The following is a 21569-nucleotide window of genomic DNA, read 5'->3' as shown; positions in this document are numbered from 1 at the left end:
GAAGCATGTGCGTTAACTAGGGCGTAGGTTTTGTTCGCGCATTTAATTGTGAGTATAGACAATCTCTCATTCACAGGTTGGAAATTTGCAACCGATTTAAGGATCTTGGTTCTAACAGCAAACGCGGTTCCAAGCATCACAGCTCCATTGAGGATTCCTCTTTGCGCTTTGCTCTTGAAAAATCGGTAGCCTTCGGATTCAAAAATCTCTTCATCTGGGTACCTTGTTTCCTGTAGGGCCATTATGGATATCTGATTTTCGTGAAGAGCTTTGGTGAGGGTTTTCAGCTTGCCAGTTTGTGTAAGTGAATTTATGTTGAAAGTTGCTAGAAAGGTTTTAGATTTTGGCCTGAGTTTTTGACTCTTCGGGGTACACCGAGACGCTCCGACTCGTCTCTTGCATGATGTCGAGTCTCCCCCAGAATCCTAACGAGACTCGTGCGCCGTGGCGTTCACGACGAGGGATTTATCCGAAGATTTACCCCCTGAGGTATGTTTCTTGAAATGTTGTGCCATCATGCTTTTTGACTTGACTTTGCTTTGGACGGGTACCCATCCTTTTACAACTAGGGTTGTTAGCCCTAGAGGTTGCCTCAAGATGTTTTCTGGCTTCTGGTCATTTACCAGTCTTCGCCGTAACCCTGGCAAGGGACCAGTTTTTTTTCACGGTGGTGTTTTATTTCCCTACTACCCTCTGACTCTGCTGGCGGCAGAGCCAGCGAGCTTCCCCAATTCCAATGGGACGCGCCCGATGGAGGTAACCGGTAAATCCCCACACGGGTATTATTATTATTATTATTATTATTATTATTATTATTATTATTATTATTATTATTATTATTATTATTATCGTTCGGGTTCGGCTACCATGGTGCAGACCTTCTGAAGTAGTGCCATCTAGGTGGCCTACCTACTAATTTTGGCATTCCGATTGTGCTGCTATCTAGCAACGAAAGTGGAATTCTACTGGAACGTACAGTATACTGTGTCTGAGTTAATTTTTCGGGTGATACTGAGTACGTTACAAGAGGTCTTTGACATTCCGGCAACAATCACATGGAGTGCCAAGATTTCAAAAATAGACTTTCTCAATCGAGGCCGAACTCGTGAACTTGGGATCATGATTCAGACACTCTAGGACTGATCCAGCAAGGCAGCTAATACCCTGAAGTACCTATTCACCCTAAACAGCCATTATAGTATACAAGGTGATTCAGTTAAAAACCTGCACCCAGCGAGTGGCGGCGTGGTTTGGGTAACGTAGCAGACAACTTGTATTCGGGAGATAGTGGGTTCGAACCCCACATTCGGTAGCCCTGAAGATGATTTTCCGTGATTCCTATCACACCAGGAAAATGCTAGAGCTGTACCTTTATTGAGGCCACGGGCACTTTCTTCCCCATCCTAGCCCTTTCCTATCCCATCGTCGCCATAAGACCTATCTGTGTTGGTGAGACGTAAAACAAAATTGTAAAAATTAGAAAAAATTATTACGTGATTGATTCAGGAAAATTCAGTTTTCACTAGGAGGAATGTTTAAATGTAAGAGATGATTAACAAAATATTCTGTTTAGCCATACCGCGCTAAGAAATGTATGTTGAAGCATATTGAAGCAGATTCTACTACGACAGCCGCTAAAGCTAGGCCTACATTTAGGTTTATCCTTCCGTTCAGTCTTTTCATGATTAGGGATGGAAATTCGGACACCGAACGTACGAAGTTAAGTACGTCACATGTTATAACAAATGGTTATGCTTACAGGAACTTGTACAGAACACCGTTATGCTTAAACTTATCACTTTAGTGGATATTGCATAGCCTACAATATTTTATTTCACGCTATGGTGAAGTTAGTTATTTTAAAATAAATGGATTTAATTTTAAATGATTTTGATTCGACACGACGCAAATCGTCTATGTTTGAACCATGCACTGACGTTTCCTTGTTTTCTTTTCCATGACTTCCTATAAAATACATAAGAAGTGTGTGCATGTGTTTACATTGCAATAAAACACAAAAATTAATGTTATTTGAAGCAGTGAACAGTCCGATAAACTACCAGAGTCGTAAACACGGTCTTCTGCTGCTGGATTAATGAAGCTAACAAGAAGTGTATGATATACTGTGATATATGCGTTATTTTTTCCGTTGGATATGGATTATTTCTTTCTTTTTTTTTACATTTTGCTTTACGTTGCACCGACACAGATAGGTCTTATGGCGACGATGGGATAGTAAAGGTTTAGGAGTGGGAAGGAAGCAGTCGTGGCCTTAATTAAGGTACAGCATTTGCCTGGTGTGAAAATGGGAAACCACGGAAAACCTTCTTCAGGGCTGCCGACAGTGGGGTTCGAACCCACTATCTTCCGAATACTGGATACTGGCCGCACTTAAGCAACTGCAGATATCGAGGTCGGTAGAAATGGATTAACCTATACATTAGTCAGTATGTGATAGCGGCAGATTACTTGAGCTGAGGAAGTAGTGTGTGTGTGTGTGTGTGTGTGTGTGTGTGTGTGTGTGTGTGTGTGTGTGTTTGAGTACCAAAGCACAGTGCTGTAATCAGGCGGACAAACAATTCAACAACAATTTTAAAATTGGTGTTCCTTGATTCCTAATCTATCTAACTGTCCGTATTTACATTACCATAAAAGTGGAGTTCAACCAATCAGAGAATATTATGGAACACTGCGGAAAGTAATTACAGTACGGTAAGGTGCCCATACGCTTTTGAGTACGGGAAGAATGCAGTTACGTCATACACCGTAGTATGAAATAACCCACAATTACTGGAGTAACTCACCTCATGCTTTTTCTGATAAGAAAATGGTGATTCATCTCTACATAATGTAAATAAAATTATAAGGTTTGTGACTCTGTACATTCATTATTTCCGCAACATTTTTTGATAATTATTCTTTTCATACGCAATACTGATCGCTTTTAGCATCTGACTGTGTTCCGAAAACTGGAAAACGACTCAACATAAGTCAACCAAACTCCGAATTTGGAATCTCCCCTTTCTGGGTTGTGTTATCACTTATCAGGTGCATATCACTTCAGGGTTATCGCATGGAGGGTTTATACAGGGAGTATAATTTAAGACTTCGTAGTGGAGTGCGGAGGACAAGGAGCACAGGGAAGCGGAGACTGCGAGCGCAGTGCCCTCAATGGCGGGTTTCTAAGAAGCGGCATGATTACGCCTGTAGAAACTAAACGAATCTGAACCCACCAGTTATACATACATACTCAGGCCAAATAAATTAAATAAATAAAATCTTATTCTTGCAATGAAATCTGTAGGCTGTATGTTATGGACTGAGTGAGACTGGTAAGATCGTAAATGTGATCATTTTGTTGCATTACGTGCAGTCGAATATAAAATACCAGTTTACTGAGCTACTCTTCGAAGTGACTTATGTAGACTGACTTGCAGTCTTCCCTGTATATCTTCTCCTGTGTGAAAGCTGTCCTCCTTCCCTATTTTTTCTTGTTAGTTATAGAACCAGTACCCCGCCCCTCGTGAACGAGTTGTTGCACGTAACGTTTTGATGGTACTGTTTAACCGGGAAACTGTCTATGAAATTTTCGAAGGCACCGTTTGACTGGTTTCTTCTTCCTGTGTAAATAACACTCGACCAAAATCATTCTCTGCTCTGTAGTGAATTTAACCATTGCGATAATAACCTTACAAAACACCTTAAAAGTCCAATAGTTACTAGTAAACTGAACGAGAGAGCTAAGTATCCGCTGATCAGCAGCACTTCTTATCAATCCAAACTTGACGCAAGCCATGCAGCGCTGGCTTGAGGATTCCCGCGGACTGTCGGTAGAAGTGCGAAGTCTTAAATTATACTCCTTGTAGAAGATCAAAACGGTTTAAGTACCTACGTTTTAAGTATATTCTAAAATGTGACGTAGAAGGGTTGTAGGAATTGTAATATTAGATTCTTATGCCATATGCATATTTTTCGCCCGTCGGATAATAACGAAGATAATTTAGGAAAATTATATATTTAATCAAAGTCCCGTTGAAGTACAGTTTATAATTGAGAAGCAGAGGCAATTTTGCGCAAGTTTGGACATCCTCGTGCATCACTTGTGAAGCAAATCCTCTGAGAGGATGGGCAGAGTCTGGCGTGTATGGGAAACTGCATGTTACTGTGGTGGAGGGCAGTTTTGTATAAGGTGGTTGAGTTGCAGGGAAGTTAGGAACAGCACATACAACCAGTTCCTGAACCAAGGGAATTAACCATTTATGGTTAAAATACCTTGACCCGACCTGGAATAGAACCCAGACCCTGAGAATCGAAGGCCAGGACGCTAACCACTCAGCCATCGAGCCGGCCATATGATTATGATGATTATGATGGTGATCTGTCTTATGATACGTCGAAAAGCAAGGCGTTAAATTCAGCAGCAGTGTTTATAATGTGTATAGTCTATGTTTACACTAGATACAAGTTTATGAATGGTGACCAATTGACCTTCACACCAGCACACGCACGGCAACTTGATTGATCGAGTAGTATTGTTGTGGTAAGTACTCCATTCCTGGAAAGAGCATTAATGAGATTAAAAGACTTCCCTTTGTGTGTCGATTGAGATTGTATTGTAAAGAATAAAGCCATTCATTTTACTACCATTAACTGTGATGGGTGTATTTCGATAAGGTTTGCTTTTTAAAAAAAACCAGCACAAATATTACTATATCTGAAATGGAGTAACGAATACATTACTTCTTTTTCTTCTTAATCTGTTGACTCTCCAGTGTTGGCTTTTCCCTCGGACTCAGCGAGGGATCCCACCTCCACCTCCTCAAGGGCAGTGTCCTGCAGTGTGAGATTCGGGGATACAACTGGGGAAGAGGACCAGTACTTCGCCCAGGCGGCCACACCTGCTATGCTGAACAGGGGCCTTGTGGGGGATGGGAATATTGGAATGGATAGACAAGGAAGAGGGAATGAAGCGGCCGTGGCCTTCAGTTAGGTACCATCCCGGCATTTGCCTGGAGGAGAAGTGGGAAACCACGCAAAACCACTTCGAGGATGGCTGAGGTAGAAATCGAACCCACCTCTACTCAGCTGACCTCTCGAGGCTGAGTGGACCCCGTTCCAGCCCTCGTACCACTTTTCAAATTTCGTGGCAGAGCTGGGAATCGAACCCGGGCCTCTGGGGGTGGCAGCTAATCACACTAACCACTACACCACAGAGGCGGACAAATGCATTACTTCACTGTTCAAATACAGTACTTTCGGCACATTTCTATGATGCTTTGGTTCCGACTATTTTATGTCAAACACTTCCTTAAAGAGACAATCTACGGATAAGAATAAAAAGGCGAATTAATTTAAATCCCTCTTCAGACCAATGCGATTGAGATACCGACGAGGGCATATGAAGATAGTTCACGAACTAAGTAGAAATCAGATTACTAAAAACTTCGCAATGCGACTGGGATGAGTGTTACCTTCGAGTGTAAAAATAAGGTAGGTCAAACTCTCTGGACATATTCCTCACACATAGAAGAAGAAATCATGTTATATGGACATGGGTCCGGAAACGATTTATTTTCATGTTAGAACTCTCTTTCTACAACTCTATACACAGGAAAAAAGCGTTCCAGCATACCCCATGAAACTTTCTTAAATGATATGTTCAAAATGACCTCCGTTAGCATTGGCGCATGCATCAGCCCGCTGTAGCATTGGATCCCAGATGCGTTGATGTATCCCTGGAGTATATCGTATAGTCTCTTGGTTACGCCTGCTTAATTTGTAATTAGTTTTACCGCCGGTGTTATGGCCTGTCCTCCAAGCTCTCAGAACCTAAATCCACTAGACTTTTGTTTGTGGGGCCATTTGAAAGCTCTTGTGTATCGAACTCCGGTACAAGATGCTGAGTGTCTTTGTGCCCGTATTGTGGAAGGCTGAGAAACCACACTAAATACTCCAGGAACCTATTACCACGTATACCCCAGTCACCTTAAGTGGACCAGCAGTAGAATCCAGAATAAATGAAAGTTCTGATTATCCAAATCATATTCATGTAATATTCAAAGTAAATAAATGCTAAGTGAAAGGCATACAAGACCATAAAGGCCCTAGGAGGAATTGGAAGGTAAAGGCTCCAATTACTCATAACCTCGGTTGTGTCATGAGTGGATATCTCTACGCCTGACTGCCTTTTCCCCCAGAAATTAACCTTGTGCCCACTTTCGGAGTGGACTGAGTGAACCTTAAGGGCCATGTGCCTCTCCAGAAAAGGAAATCTTATTTCTAAACGCTTCGACTTTCTGACGGTGATTGGACCCTCGCCCATCTACTGAATAGAGCACACCTTTCACAGCTCACTTACCCAGTCCATACTATTCCATACTATACCGAGCAAGTGGCCACGTGGTTTGGGCCACGTAGGTATCAGCTTGCATTCGGGAGATAGTGGATTCGAACCCCACTATCGGCAACCCTAAAAATGGTATTCCGTGGTTTCCCATTTTCACGCCAGCCAAATGTACCTTAATTAAGGCCACGGTCGCTTTCTTTCCATTCCTACCCCTTTCCTATCCCATCGTCTCCATAAAACCTATCTGTGTCGGTGCGACGTAGAAAAAATTGTAAATAATAATAATAATAATAATAATAATAATAATAATAATAATATCACCCCTTGAATTGGAGGAAGATCTGAGGTGCGGTTCTGAGTTGTGCCATACAATTTCAGCTCTCATTAAACGCATTTCTAACATGCGTAAATTACATAAGCTAACAACTGAATAACCTGGTAATGAAAACGAAATATGCCATGGAAGTAAGACTCCAGTGTGGTAGTCATAACTCAAAATCAAGCTTGTTGTAAATCATGAATGTTCACATCCGTGGACATAGCTATGGGACGTCCAATTTTACGTGGAATTCAAACACAAAGTATGTGGATTTTCATGTCGAAATTCACACGTGTATTGGCCGTGCTTCGAACCGCGGTCGTCTTAGTGAGAAGCCAGCGAGTTTTTAACTCGTCTGTCACGCCTTCGTAGTTAGAAGGGCCGTGTTGACCTCAGCATCTACTTCATGGTATCTCATGCAAGAGGTGTATGTGATGATGTCGCGATCTGAGTAGCGCATTTGGTTAGTCTTTATCTAATCTGTTTCCTAGATAACCGATTCGATTCTAGTTTAGGTCAGTGACATTGAAGGGGTGGTCAAAGAACAATATAATTCACGATGGGATGTCGAGGCTGGTCAGTGGTCAGAATTTCCCCGGGCAAGAGGAAATCCCGGGCACGAATTTGGCTCGTGCTGGGCCATGTTAGATTTGTATCAAACATCTGTAGGTCATGTTGTCAATGTACATCACACTACCTACAGTAATAGTAGTATTAGTAATAGCATAAGTTGTTGTTGTTGTTGTTGTAGTTGTTGTTGTTGTTGTTGTTGTTGTTGTTGTCGGGCTAAGTAGCTCTGGATTTCTGAGCCCAAGTTGGCATATTCGATTCCAATTCATTCGGTCCTGTCATATTTGAAGATGCTTAAGTACGCCAGCCCCATGTCTATAGATTTACTGGCACGTAAAATAACTCCTTCGGGACAAAATTTCGCCACCTCGGAGTCTCCGAAAACCACAAACGTAGTTAGTGAGACATAAAACCAATATTGTAGATCACGAATCTTTATGTAAAGAAAACCTATTTATTTTATTTCTAAAGACATTACTTTACATACATTTTTCGGCTAATTAAATTCGGAACGGGTTATTTTAGAGCCTAAAAGGAGGCCATTTATACTTCACTGACCACAAATTTACAGCTTTTTATAAAAAAATGATGATAGTAGCGTACTTCGAAGTGTTTGAAATGCCGTCAAAAATCAATAATGGCAAGGCCTCAAACGGGCTCAGCTGTTACAGGATAACCAAACTGGCACTTTGCACAGCGGAATGTGTATCTTGCCTCACAAGGGGAGGTAACGGCTATGGAGGTCATCCATGCCGTTCAAACTTAAGGAGGTTGATCTGCGTCAGAAATAAACAGATACGGTCCGAAGATTCGTGCAATAGTCCGTTATTTAACTGGAATATGGTCTTGTAAAATGGTCCGTGTTCCTGCTGGCAATTTGCTTGTGAAAACCTGTAGCACCGCTGGTCTAATATTCAGAGTCCCTGACATCCGCGCGGTGTAGTTAATTGCAATATCCAGTTCAACATGTGCCGAAAGTGAACTATGCCCTCGTCACGTCTGTTGATAAACAACGCTCGTTCTTAGCCTACAAACTGATTTTGACAGTTCGGGCTGAGTGGCTCAGACGGTTAAGGCGCTGGCCTTCTAACCCCAACTTGGCAGGTTCGATCCTGGCTCAGTCCGGTGGTATTTGGAGGTGCTCAAATACGACAGCCTCGTGTCGGTAGATTTACTGGCACGTAAAAGAACTCCTGCGGGACTAAATTCCGGCACCTCGGCATCTCTGAAGACCGTAAAAGTAGTTAGTGGGACGTAAAACAAATAACATTATTATTATTATTATTATTATTATTATTATTATTATTATTATTATTGATTTTGACAAGCAAGTGCCAAATTTTCTCTCCAGAAAACTTGCAGCAGTTTTAGTAATGCATTGCGAAGCCAAGTATGGTTTAATGGTTTAAACATTTGAAACAATTCGTTGTTTCAAGTTTTGTGGAGTTTTTAAAATAAATTTAGAGGTGTACATATAATTTTACGTGAGAGTACGCTACCTTTTGAGAAAGTTTAATACTTTATAAAACTCACTTTGGATACTCAAGTACTATTTCCTGAGTCTGCAACTGTACGAATAGATCTAATGTTGATTTATTTGCCTTTTGCCAATAAATTTGCTAATTCGTAAACATTGTAGTAGCGAGCTCGATAGCTGCAGTCGCTTAAGTGCGGCCAGTATCCAGTATTCGGGAGATAGTAGGTTCGAACCCCACTGTCGGCAGCCCTGAAGATGGTTTTCCGTGGTTTCCCATTTTCACACCAGGAAAATGCTGGGGCCGTACCTTAATTAAGGCCACGGCCGCTTCCTTTCCAGTCCTAGCACTTTCCTGTCCCATCGTCGCCATAAGAAATATCTGTGTCGGTGCGACGTAAAGCCAATAGCAAAAAAACAGTTGTAGTACCTGTTTTACACAGGTTATCCTGCCCTTTTTAGAGCCTACTTTGTTTTATAAAGCCTAATGAGATACTGAAAGAGCTTATTTTGGATACCTAAAAGATCAATTTTAGAACCTCAAAATCTACGATCCACTTTGTGTTTCTTTGTTCGCAACTTCATAGTTGGTAATATATCTTGTATTTCAATATTTTACATATAAGAAATAGAACTTAATCATAATTTTCATAAATTTACAATATATTCCTTCATTATTCTCTTCGCTACAGAGGTTCCAGCCATTTCTATTTATGGTCCGTATTGAGCATTCAGGAATGTTCTGACGATATTGCAGGTCTTCAAAATTGCAGCCTTTTGTGCCACGTTGTGAGTGTAGATGGGGAGCTGTAGAATCTTTAAGTTTTCTGGAAGTGATTTTGGTGTGAGACCAGTTGGAGAAAGGAGAAAAGGAAGAATTTTCACTCTGTCTTGTTTCCAGATCTTTGCTACGTCCATAGCCAAAGTAGAGTATTTGTAGATCTTCTCCCTGTATTATTACTATTATTATTATTACATCAGACTCGTGTCCTCAGTGTGTAAAGTTTTGTCTAATAGCCTGTGTCAGTGTACGCTAATATATATAACTACGGCTAGAACTGAGAAGTACGAGGACGTGGCCTATATGATAACTCCCATCCTGTTTTCCTTTTAACTGTGTGTTTAACTTCCCAGTAGTTGGCACTGTTTTTCGCCGACAATTGCATTAGATAGGCTGGAAATGGAGAAGTAAATAATATCCTTAATAAAGGTACATTCCGACATTTCCCCTGTGTGAACAATAGGAAAGTACGGAAAACCACATTCAGGGCTGCCGGTATTGTTGGGAGATCAGAAGAATGCACATGCCCGGTGAGGCACGGGGCGAAGGGGTTTTCACCAGCAGAGCCAGTGACGCAATGGTTACCATAGCAACTCCGCTACTACCGAGGCGACTTCATATTATCTTCTACTGGCAGCTCTTCGCTCTTATCAGTTGTAATCCAGCAAACTGCAAAGTGTGAGTCAATGTTTTCGTGTAGCAGATAAGAGCAGATAAGAGCAGATCTGCCTGGACAGAAGAGGAAGTTTGTGCTTGCAGGCCACATTCCTCATTCTTGCATTCTTCTCATCTCTACACAGTAGTGAGGTTCAAGTCCGTCATCTCCTGCATGTTAGCTTAGAGGTGCATGAACCATACAGCGTGGCCTATTCGCTGAATTCCATCCCGGTAGTTTCCTGGAAGTCAAGTAGAAAACCAAGGAAAACCCCCGAGGATTGTGATGCTACTTGGGTTTCGGTGATCTCTGTTACAAATTTTCAGATCAGTCTTAAATTGTTGGAAGATCCGGAAATAGAACCCAGGCCAAGAAGCCATTACGCCAATTCACAGTGGTGAACACGACGTAATAGCTTAAATACCTATGATTACTGTACTCCTCAGATATATATTCTGTTGTAGACCGTTCCTGCTCCCTTGAAAAATAACTTATAACAGGATTATTTTGCCTCTTGATAAACTATAATCACCACAACTGCAGGATTTATTACAAGAAAACAAAAAAAAAAAACTCACTGGACATCCATTCGTTAGTATCGTTAAATACTGCAACTCCTGCGAACGAATGTATTATTTCTGTATGCATGGCTCGACTGCCTCGATATAGTCCCAGGGAGACTCAGTCAACACTGTTCCATTCCATTTAGTCTGAGACAGACCATTAAATCTCTTGGAGAGCTTTCAGCAACTCCAACCCCCATTATTATTATTATTATTATTATTATTATTATTATTATTATTATTATTATTACGTTCTTCCGACCACTTTGGTCTGTACTGTTTTTGTTGTGGTTGCTCTGTTGTAGCTTCCCAGTTGTTTACTTTGTGCCTAAAGATGTCTCTTTCTAGAATGTCTGTTGAACTTATGTTTCCGTTTTTGAAGCCCTTTCGAAGTTCGTTAAACCAGGGTGTTGAGTTCTTAAATGAGATTACATAATCTATTATCAGTTTTGTTATTATAGAAGGTTTTCTGTGGTTTCCCATTTTCACACCAGGCAAATGCTCGCGTTGTACCTTAAGGCCACGGCCGCTATCTACAATATCGTAGCCCTTTCCCATCCTTTCGTCGCCGGAAATCTTCTGTGACTTTAAACCACTGGTATAATAATAATAATAATAATAATAATAATAATAATAATAATAATAATAATAATAATAATAATAATAATAATAATAATCTATGGCAGCAGCGACCCTGGGGAAACATTTTAATACTATGTCATTTGGGCTGCCTGCATGCCAATTTCAATGCCTAATTCACTCTACTAAATGGTAAAGAAGCCAAAACTCTATGAACTAAGGCTGAATTTTATTTTAATTCATTCTATCGGATAAACACAGAATGTGTCACCAGCGACCTAGGGATCTTTATTCCTCCCTTTAAGAATACCTCTACCGAGCTCGATAGCTGCAGTCGCTTAAGTGCGGCCAGTATCCAGTAATCGGGAGATAGTGGGTTCGAGCCCCACTGTCGGCAGCCCTGAATATGGTTTTCCGTGGTTTCCCATCTTCACACCAGGCAAATGCCGGGGCTGTACCTTAATTAAGGCTACAGCCTCTTCCTTCCAATTCCTAGGTCTTTCCTATCCCATCCTCGTCATAAGACATATCTGTGTCGGTGCGACGTAAAGCAAATAGCAAAAAAAAGAATACCTCTGTGGAGTTTGGACCCATGATCTTGGGATCCTGAGGTTGTCACTCTACCACAGATCCACAGAGTGAGCTCCATACCTCAATGACTGACTTTTCCAAACACGAGTAGGTATATAAATGGAATTGGCACTGTGAATATGTGCACAGAGCTGAAGATCGTGATCTCCTAAGTTCCAAACATTTGGTTTAGAAAGAATGGCAGATCAACAATCTCGCTGCTGTTCAGTCTTGTTGTTCGGCCTTTCCATTGCTCTGGGTGATTTAGACTGAAGATAAACATCATAACATACCAATCGAAAGGAAAGAGAAGTAAACATTTACAGTAAATTTTAACGAAGCGAAAATCAAAGCAATATTATATTCTTGTACCTGGTCTGTCCGTAATTAAATCGTGCCCTGGGATCTTCAGATTGAAGGTGGAATAAACTTCATGACATGATAATTCAAAGGAAGCAATTTAAGAATCTCCTTTGTTCATTAGAATCAAAGGAACGTCAGATCATCACTCTCTTCTTGTATTCGGATATCCCAACGTAAGACAATGTTCTGGAAGATGTCAGTTGGAGTCAAACAAGGCACGATTATTCAAAGGAAATGTACCTAAATTAAAATTTAGTCAATGTGTTTCGACTAAAAAGAATGTCAGATAATCACTCTGTTCTTGTAACCGAGTATTTCACTTAGGAAGGCTCCGTCTTAAGTTATGAAGAACATCACAGAGATAATACGAGTACTACCGAGGAAACAGAAGTTAAAATTTTCAGTATATTCAAAGAAAGGAATAGCAACCGTCGTTGTAATCTTGTACCCGGGTCACCCATTGTTGAACAGTGTTCTGGGGAGCTTTAAATTGAAGGTAAAATGAACATCATGGCATGATAATTCAGAGCAAACCAATAAGAATTAATTTTCGTACTGTACCTGGTAAATGAGATGTGCATCGGACATTCCAAGGCCCGCAACAGCCACGAGGTACATGGCACACGTTCCCACGCTGAGCATGGCACAGTAGCGCAATCTTAGCGGCAGGGTAACGAACAGTAGGTAGTCCAATAAGAGCGCCCAACCTAGGCTGTCCCTCGCTGTCACATCGGTCTTCTTAAGGAACATCTGTGCCAGGAGCTGGGAGTTCGCGAGGTACCATGCCAGGTAGGGCACGGCGACCCACAGAGGACAGCGTGGAGAACCCCGCCAGCACCAAGCCAGTAGCGCCAAATTGAAACCCAGGAATGCAGCCGTCAGCCCCCTGAGCAGGGCATCCATGGCTCCGGGGATGGAAAGTGAGTAGATGTCATAGAGGATGGCGGCACACACGAAGCACTGAAGCCCGGCCCTCTTGCCACGCACGCTGTACGACTGGTAAAGTCGTTCGAGGGCGGGGTCACGAAACGCGCGTTGCACGGAGTCCGGCTCCATCGCGGGAGTAAACTGAACTGAACTGACTCAAACTTTATAGACTTGTGTGTGAGCGGCGTCGTCTAGCGCCGCGGCGCACTCCGGCCTGGCCCGGCGCACGGCACGCAATCAATACCGCGCACAGTCTCGGCCCCTAGACCACCACTGCACTTCCCCGGAGGAATCCGGGCCGACGATGGTGATCCGTGCCACCTACCTGTCCATCCGCCTGCGCACCTCACTTGCCTACTCACTTTATCCGTCCGGCTTTTTCTTGCGCAGCAGGAAACAATCAGCTGGACTGAAAATGGATTGATAATGGAACAAGAAAAGGACACCCGCAAACTTTTCAAGGCTGCGTGTCACCATGACCGGGTAGATAGATGAAACGCTTGAAATGAAAAAATGCATCCTATGGTTCGGATTCCAACTAAAACTGGAGGTCCTGTAGCTATGATCTGCTGACCTCCCGGTCCTGGGGTAGTGATTCTGCCTTTAACACAGTGGCTCCGGGTTCGACTCCCGGCCACGTTCCCCGCTGTGGGCGGGAGCGGTAGAATCATACCCACGGTATCTCCTGCCTGTCGTAAGAGGTGACTAAAAGGGGCCTCAGGTGCTCTTAACTTAGGAGCGTTGGTTGACGACCACGGGGCCCTTAGCTGAGTCCTGGCATTGCTCCCACTTACTTGTGCAGGGTTTCTCACTTTCATCTTTTTTTTTTTTTTTTTTTTTTTTGCTGGTGGCTTTACGTCGCACCGACGATGGGATAGGAAAGGACTAGGAGTTGGAAGGAAGCGGCCGTGGCCTTAATTTAGGTACAGCCCCGGGATTTGCCTGGTGTGAAAATGGGAAACCACGGAAAACCGTCTTCACGGCTGCCGACAGTGGTATTCGAACCCACTATCTCCAGGATGCAAGATCACAGCCGCGCGCCTCTATCCGCACGGCCAACTCGCCCGGTCACTTTCATCTATCCTATCCGACCACCCTTGGTCAACTCTTGTTCTTTTCTGTTCCCGGCGGTATTAGAACACTCGAGGCCTAGGGAGTCTTTCATTTTCACGCCCTTCGTGGCCCATGTCTTTCTTTGGCCGATACCTTCATTTTTTGAAGTGTCGGATTGCTTCGATGTTTCCCTCTGGTAAGTGTTATATAGAAAATAGTTGCCTAGTTGCACTTCCTCTTAAAACAGTAATCACCATCATATCTCCCGGCCAGGTCAGGGATTCTTACCGGTATCTGAGGGTTGGTTCTAGCTTTTCTCCGCATTCATGAAAACAATTGAGGAGCTACCTGACATTGAAATACTGGTCCCGGTCTAGGAAGCCATGAATAACGGCCGAGAGGATTCGTCGTGCTGACCGCACGACACCTCGTAATCTGCAGGCCTTCGGGCTGAGCAGCTGTCGCTTGGTAGGCCAAGGCCCTTCAGGGCTGTAGTGCCATGGGGTTAGTTAGTGGCTGTGGTCACGAGGGCTAGCCTGCCTGTCTCATGCCTAGAGGCCCCAGATTCGATTCCTGGCTAGTCCAAGAATTTTAATTCTGCCTGATAGCTGCAAAGGTGGTTAACTCAGCCTCGTGAAACCAACTGAGGAGCTGTTGATAAGAGAGGCAGCGGATCCGGTCGCGAAAGCCAAGCTGAAGATGTCATTTCGCTGACTACGTGACACCTCAATACCTGCAGGCCAACTGGCTGGGCAGATGATGGGGGCCCCATACGGGCTGTTGCTCATCGCTTTTGCTTTTCTAGCCATGGTCACGATATCGGCAGTTACGTAAATCTACAAGCTTATTCTTTGCAAACTAACCATCAGAACGTGTGGAATTATTAAATCCGGGTGTGATGTAATTGGTAACGCTTTCGCATTTCTTACCGAATAGCTTATGTTAATTGGAACTCCAGGGAATATTAGCGGTAAATTGAAGCTTTATTTTAATATTTAAATTATATTTAGAAAAGTGCTTCGTATCTTGCGTGATATTTTAGTGGTTTCTTCTTTTTGTTTTTGGTTTTGTGTAAGAAATCTGATTCCCGGATTCACCTGTATCTCACTTCTCTCTAGCATGTTGTCTACTCCTTAGTCCCGTTTCTTGATACGGGGTTGGGGATGAGGTGAGATGAAGTTATATATAGCGTATTTTTACGGCCGGATACCCTTCCTGTCGCCAAACTCAAATGGGGAACTAATGCAGATGTTGAATGAAACTGAGTAAGGAAGTGGAAGGAATCGGCTATGGCGTATGAATAAGAACTATCTCGGCATTTGCCTGGAAGTGGAAATAGGAAACCACAGAAAACCATTCTCAGGACAGCCGACGGTGAGGTTCGATCCACTAGTCTCCCGAATGCACAGCTTGACTCCATAGCCATAGCAGGTTAACACGCGCGACCACTCCGCTCGACTTTTCTCTAGCATGTTGAGAAGACCATTCTCACACGGTTACTAATCATTTTTGCTAAATATATTGCGGCGTGTCGGTGACGTATTGAGTTAGCTTATGTTAGCTTTGTGACCATGGTGAGCTGAACACTTTCATTGTTTTGCTATAAATAACCAAGAATCCGCATGTAGACCGTAATGTTAATTTCCCATCGTCCTCCTCCTTTTCTTTTTCGCATTATTATTATTATTATTATTATTATTATTATTATTATTATTATTATTATTATTATTATTATTATTATTATTATTATTATTATTATTATTGATGAGGAGTGCCTAACAGAGGCGGTAAAGGCGTGTTCGGTTCACCCCCAAGAATTTGGGTTCGATTTCCCGCCAGGAAGTTAAGAAATTTAGGAAGCAAGATTTCTACCTCTGGAGCAGCGCATTGGCCTGAGCTTCACTCATCCTACACCAAAAATGAGTACCAGCTTAACTACTGGAGGCAAATGCTTCCGGGCATAGAACTACTCTATCCTACTTAATACCAATTTACGGCTCCAAAAACCTCTATGGTCTGTGCAGAGATAACTTTATTTTGACTCTGCTATCATTATTGTTTTGCTTTGTTATTATTTCTATTAATGTATACATTTCTGTTTCTATATTATTATTATTGTAGATATATTATCTACCTGTATATTTGATAGTGCAGTAGAGTAGGAATTCAGGTTTTATGTTTTAGTTGTGTATTTACTGGTTAATTGTAAGATAAATAAAAGTCTCTTACTTTGCCATGTAAAATAAATCATCTATCTGTCCTTCTTAATCTTCTATTAATAGAGCTTGTTATGTCAGAAAGAATTTTCATCACTTCTCTGCACGACGATTACCATCAAATTTACAATGCCTGTCACTACAATATGATGGGAGTGAGAGACCCAAACCTCTGTACTAACACACAATAGAAGTTCCTTAGTGCCCTAGATAAAATATTACTACTACCACCACTACTCTTCCTCGAGAAAAAAGCCTTGTACCGTTTCATCTACCTACTTGTCTGTCTACACACTGCTCTGTTTATTCTTTTCAATTATAAGACATGACTTAACGGTCATAAACGAAACACAAATGCAGAAAATTTAGAACTTGCATCAATTTAGTTTTAGGAGGCCGCCTAACCGAGACGGCAAAGACGTGCGCTGTTCACCTGGAAGGACGTGGGATCGATTTCCAGTCAAGAAGTCGAAAACCGAGCAAACGGCTGCACGGTGTGGGTCACGCAGCTATCGGCTTGCATTCGAGAGATAGTGGGTTCGAACCCCATTGTCGGCAGCCCTGAAGATGGTTTTCCGCGGTTTCCCATTTTCATACCAGGCAAATGTTGGGGCTGTACCCTAATTAAGGCCATAGTCGCCTCCTTCGCCAGAATACCTATTTGTGTCGGTGCGACGTAAAGCAAGTTGTAGAAAATTTAGAAACGAGACTTCCTCTGCTGGAGAAGTATATAACACTGAAGTCCACTGAGCTTACTCAAAAAAGAGTACATGATTAATTCCTCGGTTCAAAGACAACCAATCGTACAGCTAAACACTCTATACCGATTAGTGTGGAATAGTTGCGAATAGTGGAAGTCCGTACCTTCCTCTTCCAAGGGCCTTCCGAGGTCTGCACGGAGATTGCTTTTATTAGCTACCTGTTTACTTTTAAAGTTGAATCCCATTTATTTATGTATGAGTATTCATTAGCCGGTGGCTACTCCGTGGATCAGATGGCTAGACGTCCGTTTTTCCTCCCTTTACCCCCCGTTCACACCCTTACGACTCTATGTGAAGATTTTACTGGATTTTAATGGATTTTTTACTGTCAATCTAAATTCCTTTGCCAGGTTGTACCTTCCTATATTTTGGTACTGGGTCGTCGTCATTACATGATATGGCACTTCCTGTTGAAAATCAACTCACTTGAGGATAATTAGGATTCGACTAGTAATGTTTGTTATAATATCTGAAAATGGAAAGATTATAGTTAAGTGGCTTTGTTGCTTGCTTTCTACCCTAGTGTCGAATTGCAGATCTTCCACGCTACAGAGTATATTTTGCAGTTAAATAACATCAGTAAAATATCTGGCGTCAAACCAATACGGACAATTCCAACGATCTCATTATCTGAGACTAGATGACGAAATTATTTTAGTTCAATAAAAAACTAAGGTATTTATCGGCCATATTGCTGCGCTCCTGGTCTACAGGCGCAGCTCTGAGCCCTATTATTGAATCTCTTATCTTACCCGGAAGTTACACTGAGATTGACAGCCTGTAATTGTGTTTTAGACTCCTGGAGAGAATTTATCATGCTACGTAAATTTCCTAGGTGTAATGACACGATATTCCATTTCTGTAACGTTTATCGTTTTTATTAATATCTAGGTTTCTGTTATTTCATGGTGATCAAAAAATGTGTACCATGTACAGGGCCGGATTAAGAGGGGGGCTAAAGGGGCTGCAGCCCCGGGCCCCGCGTGCCAAGGGGGCCCCGGCCCTTGGCCGAGCCTAAAATTCTATTAAAAAGGCCTGCTGTACCACCTCCGTGCATGTATATGAATATTTACGCTCGCAAAATGTCGAAGACGCACTCTTCCTTCCTTCTTATCAGCTGTCCGCGTTAGTATTTCATCACTGCTAGAATCAATTACCGTCCGAAGACACGAATCCTCGCTACTTACGCACTGTAATTATTGTAAAAGTTATATTTGACGAAAGTTTAAATCTTGCAGCTTGCGAGTACGGGCAGAGTGGGAAGGGGGGAAGAGGTCTAGGAAGTGAGCGCGGGGGGGCGGGTGCACGGGGGAAGCACGGTGGAATGCGCATGCTGTACTATATCTTTGTATCAGGAACTTCCAGTTCACCTCTGATTATTGAACCATTCGTAAGTTATAACTGTAATGTTCTTGTAAAATGGATAGAAAATATCCTAGTGGTGCCAAAAAACGTAAGTTCTGTTTTGTGTGTCGATTTGATAGTGATGATGAGACAAATGTGAAATATGTTTTGGCATTATGAAATAGCCTATTAACATGAAAACCAGAGAAAAATTGTAGTCTATTTCAACACTTCCCTATTCATCATTTTAAGTGGAAGTAGTTCTATAACAACTTTAGTATGCTAGTCTTACGTGATGTTACGAAGAAGGGGCCCCACATTTTTAAATAGCCCAGGGCCCCCAAACACCTTAATCCAGCACTGACCATGTAGCATTTACACTGTCGGAAAGAAAGTATAACATCATGAATGTGTAGGCTACCGTATTCACTATACAACCTATGGTTAAAGTAACTTGATGACATGACATGATCAGCAATACAGGCCAAACCAAGTGCTGAAGGTGCTTAGCTAAACGTTCGTACAGGTGACGAATGTCGTCCTGCGGTATAGTATTTCAATTTGTGATTTTTTAATACTTTTTGATATATGGGACAAAGCCGTCCAGTCAGTGAATTACGTAAGGGATGTATTTATTTTATTTATTTTTGGAATACAGGAGAAGTGGGTTCATCTCGTCATAAGACCCTTTATGACTTTCAGTGGTAAACATTAGTAGGTCATGAAACAAAAGGATGTAGGAGTTGAATAGTTGTGGTAGGATAATATCGATGCTAGTTGAAGGTTTTAAATATGCAATCCAATATCAAAGAGAAATGCATAATTATAATTGGTCACTATTGTGGAGAATTCACGTAAGAACAGGCAGATTGGATTTTGGTATCCTAGCCAAACCAAACCCCATGGCGCAACAGGCCCGAAGAGCCATGGTCTATCAAGCGACCGTTGCTCAGCCCAAAGGGCTGAAGATAACGAGATGTCGTGTGGTCAGCACGACGAATCCTCAAGGCCGTTATTCTTTGATTCCTAGACCGGGACCGTCATCTCACCGTCAGATAGCTCCTCATTTGTGATCACGTAGGCTGAGTGGACCTCGAACCAGCCCTCAGATCCGGGTAAAAATCCCTGACCTGGCCGGGTATCGAACCCGGAGCCTCCTCGTAAGAGGCAGGCATGCTACCCTTACACCACGGGGCCGGCTAATTGGTATCCTAATTACACCAATATTTGTAGTAGACAAGTAGTGCGAACAAAGTGGCGTACACATCCAAATAATACGTAATTGAGATATCACGTGAGCATGAACAGAACGAAGCTCGTAGTAATTGGATTTTGTGGAAGTGCCGAAGGAAACAGCCATGATGAAATTTCATACTTGGGGTTGCTCTGATAAACTGGCGAAAGTAAGGACGCTTATGGTGCCAAAATACCCTCGTAATATCCGGATGGATAGTGGAATAATGCTTTCCACGTTATTTTTTTATTTTTTGCTAGTTGCTTTACGTCGCACCGACACAGATAGGTCTTATGGCGACGTTGGGACAAGGAAGGGCTAGGAGTGGGAAGGAAGCGGCCGTGGCCTTGATTAAGGTTTAAGCATTTGCCTGGTGTGAAAATGGGAAACCACAGAAAACCATTTTCAGGGCTGCCGACAGTGGGGTTCGAACCTACTATCTCCCGAATACTGTTCCACGTTATTGGGAGGTATCATGGGACTTCTTGTTCCACGCCGTCGATTGCCATCGACGAAGCAAGGAGGTGTAATCCGATGCTGGAAGTATAGCAGGGGCGTAATAAATGTTTTTTTTTTTTTGCTAGGGGCTTTACGTCGCACCGACACAGATAGGTCTTATGGCGACGATGGGATAGGAAAGGCCTAGGAGTTGGAAGGAAGCGGCCGTGGCCTGGATTAAGGTACAGCCCCAGTATTTGCCTGGTGTGAAAATGGGGAAACCACGGAAAACCATCTTCAGGGCTGCCGATAGTGGGATTCGAACCTACTATCTCCCGGATGCAAGCTCACAGCCGCGCGCCTCTACGCGCACGACCAACTCGCCCGGTAATAAATGTATTACGGGCCCGCCTGCTAAAATAAAAATTCGGGCCCCCACAAATAAAGTGTAAAACCTATGAATAACTTCATATAAATGTATTTACAGCAGGTAGAAGTAATGCAATATATTGTAAAAATATATGAACAGATGGATTATTTGTTGTAGTAAGAATATTAAGTCAAGCTGCTGAACTGCCAGCTATGAACCACTTAGATACTCGTATTTAACTACAGAGCCATTCTCCGTAGCCTATATCGAAGTTTCGGTTATAATCATTATTTATTCGATTACAACACAGATATATATATATGCGAATAAAATTAAATCGAAAACTGTTCAAATAAAGTTTGAAAAATATCAAATCGCACAAGTTATAAAAGTATTATACACTTCGCGCAAAGAGAGCTCGTTCGAAACGGAGATGACTGTTACTAGTATAACCTCTTATTGGTATTGTCGAATAAATGTTCTGTAATATTCGTGCACAATATGATCTCAGGTGCTCTATCATCAAGACTAAAATGTGATATTTTGGTATCAACTTTAATTGAAGTAACTATTTTAAAATAATTTGGTGCAGGTCGTTTCGCGGTGTTGCGTGAGACAGCTGTGTTGTGTTACACTCAGCACAATAAACTGCTGCTAGATGCAACCAAGTGGCAATTCCTCTACGTAAAAAGATGTAAAAGATAAACTGCAATATTTCGACTGATTCTACAAAACCGCCCAGATCATTTCCGCGCAGAGTGGCATTAGGCTAGATATATTGCACCCTTTGCACCTCTTCCCCTGCGGTGATTTCCTCTTTTTGGATCCGCCACGGCTTCCCTGTAATAAAATATACTCACCGCAAACGTCTCTTCTCTCAGGGTGTGGGATCGTTTTCTAGACTCTCATGTGCGGTGCGATAAGGAGGATACAAGGCTATTAGGCTATAGGGTAAGCAATCCTCCTGAAATAAATGAAATACTGGCACAGATTGAGGTTTAAATGT

The 21569-nt window shown here is 42.4% G+C and overlaps 1 protein-coding gene across 1 annotated transcript in view; it reads right to left on the bottom strand.

Moving 5' to 3' along the window:
- The window catches only part of LOC136877774 (adenylate cyclase type 3-like), a 1080140-nt gene extending 1066864 nt beyond the window's left edge, over nucleotides 1–13276 (bottom strand). Inside the window, exon 1 of the mRNA XM_067151981.2 lies at nucleotides 12782–13276. Within this exon, the coding sequence (XP_067008082.2) occupies nucleotides 12782–13276 (495 nt within the window). The remainder of the gene's footprint in view (nucleotides 1–12781) is intronic.
- Between the last annotated feature and the right edge of the window lie 8293 nt (nucleotides 13277–21569).

This window comes from Anabrus simplex, chromosome 7 (assembly GCF_040414725.1).
Source record: "Anabrus simplex isolate iqAnaSimp1 chromosome 7, ASM4041472v1, whole genome shotgun sequence".
Classification (NCBI taxonomy): domain Eukaryota; kingdom Metazoa; phylum Arthropoda; class Insecta; order Orthoptera; family Tettigoniidae; genus Anabrus; species Anabrus simplex.
This window is presented reverse-complemented; position numbering and strand designations above follow the sequence as displayed.